Genomic DNA, 8,490 nt, shown 5'->3' with positions numbered 1-8,490 from the left:
TGGCCTGCGCCGGCCTCCCGGGGGTCCCGCGGGGCCCCTGCGGTGACAGCGCGCGGCTCCTTGGCCACGAGCGCTCGTACCGGCCCCGGGGGCAGGGTTAGAGCCCCCGCCTTCGAAGTACGCAACGATCCCTTTCTCATTCTTCCTCCCCACCCACGAACTTTCAGTTCTATTATTACACATTTTTATTTCCCAGTGTTATTTATTTTTCTCAAAACGGCCTCCGAGCGCTACTACAGAAGCGCCACAGCTACAGCACTACGGTCTTACACCACGTAAGGCGTCAGGTGAAGATGAGCAGCGCATGCTTAACCTTTGAGGAAGACGCCTTGGCTTTTGAGGCTGGTGCTCCAATACAGGCACCTTGGAACTGTTACTTTTTTCCTATCATGAACCTTAATGTCAGGCTCCGTGTTTGTGTTTTTGTACATCTCGTACCTTAAACAGTTAGGAGAATCTCCCACCCCATGAAGATTTCCAGCACCCCGCTATTTTAATTTTAGAAGAACACCAGATCTTTTGTCATTTCAGTCCCCCAGAAACTCAGAATGAAAAGAATAAAAAAATAAACCATAGATGCTTTCATAAACGTTAATTGCATTTCCCTTTTGTAGTCTCCAGAACAGATTTTGCTTTTGCTTTTAGGATAATATTGCCCTCCTGTGGTCAGACAACAGTAAGTCCGTGAGCTATTGTCAAAGGTCTGCTTGCACATCATTCAAAAATGCTTAATTATTTTATGTGCATATATGATTTAGTGAAACAAAAGTCTTCTCTGGGATTACTTGCTCTTACTGTTTGCTCACTAGAGTTCACCCTTACAGGTTTAGACATCTAACCCGATTCACCTTTTCATCCTGTGGTGAGATTGGCTCGTCAGAATGATTCACTGCTTTTTACTGTGAAACGGAGACAAGAATTTCACACAGGAGTCTAAGGACACTCAACAAAAGACACCTTCGTTCCTTCCAAGGGTCTCAGGGTCAGCCGCCCCATTGCAGGTCAGTTCCAAACCTACAATTGATTTTTGTCTGATGGGAGATTTTAGAGAAGCACAGAGTGGCAAGCCTTTTCCACACTGTAAATTGCACAACCAAAGCCTGGATCATCTCATGTAGGCCCTGAAGGTGACTCACCAATACCATCATAAGACAATTTACTTCAAAACACCTACAATACTTAGCTAAGTTTTAGAGTTGTATAACACCGTGGGTTGTTGATTTGATATTTTGTCACTCCCTTTTTAGTCTTTCTTCTGCCTTTCTTCCTAATCGTTGGAACTTAGTTTGTCAGTTTATACCAAGCTGGAATTTATCTGGCAGGATAATTGGATCTCCTAGCAAAATGTCACATTAAATAGGAACTATGGATAGTGCCCCTGCAAAACTAGTTAATGGGAAAAAATGTTTAATCGCTGCTCGAGTAATATTGATCAAATGCAGTCATTCTACCTATGCATTTCTGTATTGGATACTACCATAACCTGCACAATACAGACAGACCCATGCTTGCTCAGATGGATGGACATGAATTTCAGAGAGATGCTTCTGGAAACAGCGCTGCTCGGGTGAATATATTTCTGTTGGGCTCTGTTCGGAGTGGTGGTTCTTGGTGGGTGGTGGTTATGACTGAAGGCTTGTTTATGTTGAGGACTTGTATCCTACAACCTGGTATCTCTTCATGGGCTCTTGAAACTAAGCATGAAACTCTGGAGCGTCGAATCCTGTCCCACTGTAATTCCCACATAGAATCACAGAAATGTGGGGAGAAGGGACCTCTGGAGCTGCTTGCTCCACCCTCCTGCTCAGTGCAGGACTACCACCAGTACAAGATCAGCTTGGCCGTGGCTTTGTCTAGCCAAATGCTGAAAACCACCTAGCACAGAGACCACAGCTTCTCTAAGTGGCCTGATCCAGTCGGTGCTGTGCAACCCTCTCTATAAAGAACTGTTTGCTAATGTCCAACATGAATGTCCTGGCTTGCAAATTGTGGCCATTTCTCCTTCTTATACTTTCTGCCGCTACCCATAAGGGTTCATCTCCACTGTCTTTACAACCACCTTCCAAGTAGTTGTAGCTGCTATTAGGTTGCTCCTTAGTTGTTTGCACCACTTGGGTCCCAGCCTGCCCTGAAGCACGGGGATCCTGCCCCAGCAGCAAAACTTCACACTTCTCCTTGCTGAGCGTCATGAGGTTTCTGTTCTTTTGGCCCTGACCTTGAGTTTGTCTCAGTTCCTTTGGAAGGTGGCTCCGTCAGTACTTCCCCCAAATTAGGCACTCTGCACTACCCTCCGGGTCACTAATGAAGCTGCTAGGGTTACACGAACCCCAACAGAGTCCCTGTTGATTACCAGCTGTCAACCAGACCCCGAGCCACTGATTTCTACCCTCTGAGCCCAGTGGTCAAGCTGTTTGTGACTGCGTCTAACTGTGTTTGCCCAGCCCACTCTTCTTCAGCGTGCTTATGAGAATGGTGTCAAAAACCTCACTAAAGTCAAGGTGGATTACATCTGCCGCTTGCGGCTTTCCCCATAGCCTCTTGTCTCAGCCTAGAGGGCAGCCGTAATTGTCATCCTGTGACTGATTAATATTCCTGGCTCTTTCTCCTCTTACATTATTTCCAACTGAGGAGCTCATAATTTTTTGCTATTAATCCCAAAGAGCATGACCTTGTATTCTGCAGTACTGAATTTCAACTGCTTTCTATTATTCCAGTCCTCAAGGCTGGCAACTTTTCATCTTCCCTAGAATACTATGATCTTTCCCTGTATTTTAAATGACTCTCAACTTTGATTGCAAGTTGACTCAGAATGGGGCGTTTGAGAAATTACAGCATGAAAGGAAGTAGACTTGGCATGGACTTGGCTTCAGGGTAGTGCTGTTCTGCCTTGTGCTACAGAAGGATTTTTTAGTGAAAAATTTTTCTTCCCTGCAATCCCCAGTGCATGGGAGAATCATTTCCAAAAGGTATATAGGGAGTGAAGGGAGTGTGACCTAGAAAAACTAGTAAGATGCATATGTCAAACCCAGTTAATTTTTTTACTAATGATACTGATGTATATATATAAAATGCTGAACAGAACACTTATCTTTCCCGTGTTTGGCTTTAGGCTACATTCCCCATCAAAGGCAAAGAGACCCTGTTGACACTTTCCTGGTGAGTAAATCAGTCAGGAGAGCAACATATTTCTTTTCCAAGAAACATACAGAAAACCATGTACTGGAAATTAGGACTCCTGGGTTTCCCAGAGCTCAGCATATTCTTGAAAAAAAGGTATTCAGGCTCCATCCTACTTCCTCCCTTGCCTGTGCAACTCTCTGGTCTCATCGTACTGCTTCTGTCCACCATCATCCTCCTTCCCAGCTGGTGATGCAGGAGCACCACGGTGAGCGGGGACAAAAGGGCCTTTCACCCTGTCCCTGCGCACCCACTTGTGTACTGGACCCTTCGTAGCTGACCAGGGATGAGTTGGTCCATCTTAGCTGCAGGCATTTTCTCTTTTACAAAGTGTGAATGAGGCAGTGTGGTAATTTTATGCAAATCCATGTGCAGATTAAAAAATTAATCAAATTCTGAAATTTTCATTTAAAGAGATTAGTCTGAAAAATCCCCCATCTAATCCTCCCAGAATAGTCACTTGGAACAAACCTTCGCCGCTTTGTTTTCCTCCTGGATTCAGTGCATCTCCTGGAAAATTTTCTTGTAATGCTTTTGGGACCATCTGGAGCAGCAAGTTTGAGTTTGAGCAGGGCTCACCAGGCAAATTGAAGTTGATACATCAAATGATAGAAAAGATGTGTCAGTAAGTGGGAACATGGGAGTTTAAGGCAGTAAAATCTCTGCTCTGTTGTACTTCACAGGTAAACTCCCATGGTAATACATGAAAAATGGAAGCGGTAAGCCTCGGTGAGTCTATCGGTAATTTATGTACCACGAGGCCAGAAGAAAGTCATGTAGCAAGAAAAACGAGTAGCGAGAGACACTGCTAAAACTTGCTGTGTCTGGTAGTTTACTGCTGTAACAAAGATGTAATCTGCCTTTTAGAACTTGAGTTCAAAATTATCCTCAAACAATTGGGGTTTGATCCACTGCCATCTCAAATATTCTCCAAGCCCCTCGGGGATTTTGGAATTGACCCATGGTGGGCCAGCCACTGATCACTGCCACACTGGGGGAAATCCAGAGAAGTCCCAATAACATGAAAAATAAACTCACTTAGACCCCTGAAAATCTCAGTTAAATTAACCATCCCGTAGCCTTAATACACAGCGTCCTCCAATCTTGCAGCACCTGAAACGATGTGTGATTGGGTTGGCCTGCAACAAGCCCAATTGCCCCGACTTCAAGAAAACTGCAAGCCCGCAATGCCAACCCTTGAACAAACCTCCAACCACAGCACCTGGAATAGCTCAGTTCTGCCCAGTGATGGCAGACTGGCCCCTAGAAGGGAATATTTTTCTGGCTTTCAGGTACCTGCCATGGAGCAAGGTGCTGGCTCATTTTTCTCACTGCACATCCACAGCCAACTCATTTGTTCAACTGTTTTCCTCCCCAGCGTGGCTCTGAGTTCATGGCTCAGACCATGCCCCCTTATGTCCATGCTTTTGGTCTCATGCCACCATCCAATTTACCTGGCATCTTACCACATTTCTGCCCCTAGTGTTGGATTGTTTCTGTCTCCCTCTGACTTTGGCTCCTTGCCTGCAGAATTGCTTTAATTAAAAAGTTAATGAAAGGTAATGCAAATGAGTGCTTTGCCTGTATTTTATCACAGTCCAGCTCCTCTCCCTCCCTCTTTCCCAGAGATGGTGAAAATGAGGAGCTGGGGTTTTGCTGCTTTTTGTTGTGAGCATTAACAGTGGAAATTTCTGCAGGCTTAGGAGGAGCCCTATGAAGAAAGAGCTTATAATGGTAATGTATGCAAACAAGTATGTAGATGGTGAACATTATTCATCAATGAAAGCTGAGGAAGTTTTCATTTAAAGGGGATTAATCTAAACCCCTTACAGTCCTCCTGCTCTCTTTGGAACAGGCAATTCTTAGCATCGTTTTCCTCCTAAGCTTAGCGCAAACTTCTAGGAAACTTTCCAAAAGACTGTCTATACCCCAACTCTAAATTATCCCGAGCAGGGACAAAGGGAAGGTGTAAAACCTGAGACCCACCTAGTGCCTGTAGCGTGTCACCTTATATCCATATAGAAGAGAGCTCGTTCATCCCTATGTGATTTCCCTGAGAAACTGGGGAACAAAGATTAATGCGTGAAGCAATATGAGTCACGTCCTCAGCCCCTTCTCCCAGCCCAGATTCCTCCCAGTCAGCAGTGGGAAGAGGAAAACGCAGGGATGTGAGGATGTAATTTCCCTACGTGCAATACACAGCAACTAACTGGCAATTACATAATTTCTAGACCCAGCATCTGTGGAGGTAGTCTGGGAGCTGCCATTTGGATTGTCTTTCTTTCCAAGGCTACCTATTTCTCAGTGTGGGGTGATGTTCAGTTCTTCTGATCTTGTTTTTAAAGCCCTAGTAAAATGAGTAGGAGCTTTATTTTTTGTTAATATCTACAGTGGATTTTGTAATGCTGATTTATAGTTGTTCCCTGATGCCATTTAATAGCCAGTGCCTGAGACTGTATAAATAAATTACATAAAAATGGATTTGTGGCATCATTAGCAGCACCCCCATTCCAAGGGGAGCCTCCAGTGAGCCTGCATGTCTAATCAGAGCTGACAAGGAGCAGAGGTACACACTGAGACCTCCAAAGCTAATGGGTCTGTGCCAAATTCAGTTCTCTGTTGCATTGGTGTAAAGTTAGATAACTTCTGTAAAAAAACAGGGGGGGGTTTACACTGGATTTACTGTGGTTACACCTGTGCACTGAGATCAGTGTCAGACGGCGTGCCCTAAAATCCTTAGAAGCAATGGAAAGACACGTGCTGACTTCAGCAGACTCTGGCCTCGATGGTTAAAATATAATCTGAGTTCAGAGTGCAGAAAACAGATTACATGCCTGCTATTGTAGTGAAATGCTTTCCAGAGCAAGCATTAGCGGTATGTACACAAGTGCTAGATGAATTAAGCTGGCATTTTTTTTTTTCAGCTCCAGTAGGAGAGGATTGCTTTTAAACAACTTGTGCCTGCTGTGTCGTGTCTGGAGTTGGAGCTGAGCGGAGCCACCAGGAGGGCACGTGTGACAGGAGCCGCAGCTGCAGGTCTGGTTGTGCTCAATTCCCCTGGTCTTCAGGGTCAGCCATGCACAGAAACATCAAGGCAGAGACAGAGCCTGTTAAAAGCTTTGGGGCTTTATTTTCTTAAATTCCCCTGGCTCCATTCAAGCCTTTCTCTCCAACCACTTCTGCAAACCCTGTATCGCAGCTCAGACGAGGTGACCTGGGGCGTGGTGCACCTCTGTTCTGTAACACCTTCTTCTGATTGCACTGTGCTGCCAGGTGAATCAGAGACCTGCTGGGAACGGAGATGCTAATCTCAGTTCCTGAGAGGCGTACAGCTGACTTCACTGGTGTTAGCACGGTTACTCTGGCCCTCGTTGTAAGAGGGCTGAGGCTCAGTGGTTTAAACTGCTGGCAGCACCAGCTGCCATGAAGTTTAGGAGTCTAATAACAAAGTGGTCAGGATACCCTGTCTTTTATCCCTCCTTGTGATTGAAAAGCCAGTCCTGACCAGTACCTAAAGGGAGTGTAGATAGGTAGTTTATCTGCTCTGTGTTTTGCCTTTAAAATCTGTTTCTCTTAAGCATTGCATCATTTTTTTCTCTGGCAAACCTATGATTCTCCATATAGTTTTCCCTGCAAGTCCCTTGTCCAATAGATTTCAGTGTGCCCAAGTGTCATTGCCTGAGAAGGTGACTGTGTGGAGGTTTTCACAGAGCCTTTGAGTCCTTGCAGCAAAATAAGGCAGATTTAGACTCAGATGAGCTGTTGGAAAGCTTGTCTGGCTTAATGATTAACACTTTGCAATGCTATGGGAGTGTTAGGACAAAGAGACCTCTGGACTTGTGAGCTCTCTCAGAAGAAGCCAGCCAAAGGCCTTGCACCGAAACACATCTATTTACTAGAGAGAGGATTAACTCTCTCAGGTAATTTGAATGGGTCTGTGATGGAGTGCATTGCCTGGGCTGCTTCAGCCTCCTGGCACCCTGCCTTAATTGCCTGCACCATAATTCCTGTGAGCGGGAGAGATGCAGATCACAAGGATCTTTGATCCTGAGAAACCAGCAGTGACCTTGCTACTGGTTAACAGAGGAAAGGAGAAATGCTAGGAGGGACTAGATACATGCATGCTGGCAGGGGCTGCCTTTCCTCTGTCAGGACAAGTGTCTGCCCTTGAGCAGTCGAGATCCTTTGGTTCATGCTCATCTCTGTTGAATGTAATGCCAATACTCAGTGGAGATGAGCTCAAATGGGCTTTCACAGACATGGCTGGCAACTTCTCCTGGATCTGAAGTCCTATTTGGGTCTAAATGTGATTTTAATGGATAATGAGAGGACTAAAAGATAAAAGCAAATGAAGCCTTGTGTTAATTTACTTTTTGGTGGGGAAGCCTCATTACTGGACTCTGTGGCCACCAGCAGCAAGGGATCAGGCAGCCAGCAAGCCTGTTGTTTCTCGCTGTCTGTCTGATGCTGCAGGGCCACATGGGGCAGTGCACAGCCAGAGAATGAGATCAGCATTTGGCTAGCATGAGGAAGGGAGTTAATGTAGTGAAAAACTGTTCCACCCATACACCCCACTCTCTCCGGGACAGAGAGCAGCTTCCACAGTTTGGAAAGGCATCAAAAACTGAGTAAATAGAAATGATGGCTTGCCAGTGGCAAATCTACAGCGATGGGGAAGCTGGCTGGCAGGGCTCACCTTCCCTGCAGGAGGTGATGGGATGCAGGGGAACCACAAGCTCACAGGTAGTTTGAATGTGACACTCTCCTTCCCTCCCTCCTGCCTGGGCAGAGGTTTGAAAATGCTGCTTGCTATGGCACCTTCATCTAGAGGCAACAGGAACTAGAGCTCCATGGTTCATATTTTGACCTCCCTACTCCTCCTGTGACAGCCCTGCCTCTTCTGCTAGCGCTCACTTTCCCTTGCAGGTTGGAGGGTGCTGGCTGCCCCAGCTCTCAAGGCCTGGCCAGTGTTGGCAGAGTGTGTACAAGCCCACTCCACCGAGCAGATTGATTCAGCCCAGCCACCCTGCATAGCATGTCCCTCCATGAGCACGCACTGTCCCTCTTCCGCAGCGCGGTGGGCACCGTCCAGCCAGCTCAGATGCTGAAGAGGGCTGTGAAGCTCCAGGGAGACAGGTGCCCTCAGCTGCTGGTGAAGGGACGGGCCTTTCCAGTGAAGAGGGACCTGTACCTGGTGGGTTTTGGCAAAGCTGTGCTGGGGATGGCTGCAGCAGCAGAAGAGATCCTGGGAGACCACCTCATTCGGGGGATTATCAACGTGCCACTAGGCATCCAGGAGAGCCTGCAGCGAGC

General features: G+C 46.4%; 1 protein-coding gene across 5 annotated transcripts in view; it reads left to right on the top strand.

Annotated features, from left to right (window-relative positions):
* The first annotated feature begins 20 nt into the window (after positions 1-20).
* GLYCTK (glycerate kinase) overlaps positions 21-8,490 on the top strand; it is a 15,902-nt gene continuing 7,432 nt past the window's right edge. Inside the window, exons 1-7 of one of the 5 annotated variants that reach the window (XM_035894722.1) lie at positions 21-117; positions 825-1,001; positions 1,497-1,567; positions 3,110-3,156; positions 3,861-3,906; positions 6,102-6,213; positions 8,104-8,490. In XM_035894722.1, the coding sequence (XP_035750615.1) occupies positions 8,213-8,490 (278 nt within the window). In that variant the 5' untranslated portion in view covers positions 21-117; positions 825-1,001; positions 1,497-1,567; ... (2 more) ...; positions 6,102-6,213; positions 8,104-8,212. The remainder of the gene's footprint in view (positions 118-824; positions 1,002-1,496; positions 1,568-3,109; positions 3,157-3,860; positions 3,907-6,101; positions 6,214-8,103) is intronic. The other 4 variants (XM_035894723.1, XM_035894726.1, XM_035894725.1 and 1 more) reach the window with 4 other exon arrangements.

This window comes from Egretta garzetta, unplaced genomic scaffold (genome assembly GCF_000687185.1).
Source record: "Egretta garzetta isolate BGI_Z169 unplaced genomic scaffold, ASM68718v1 scaffold215, whole genome shotgun sequence".
NCBI classification, from domain to species: Eukaryota; Metazoa; Chordata; class Aves; order Pelecaniformes; family Ardeidae; genus Egretta; species Egretta garzetta.
Note: the sequence above shows the minus strand (reverse complement) of the source record. Positions and strands in the feature narration are given on the sequence as shown.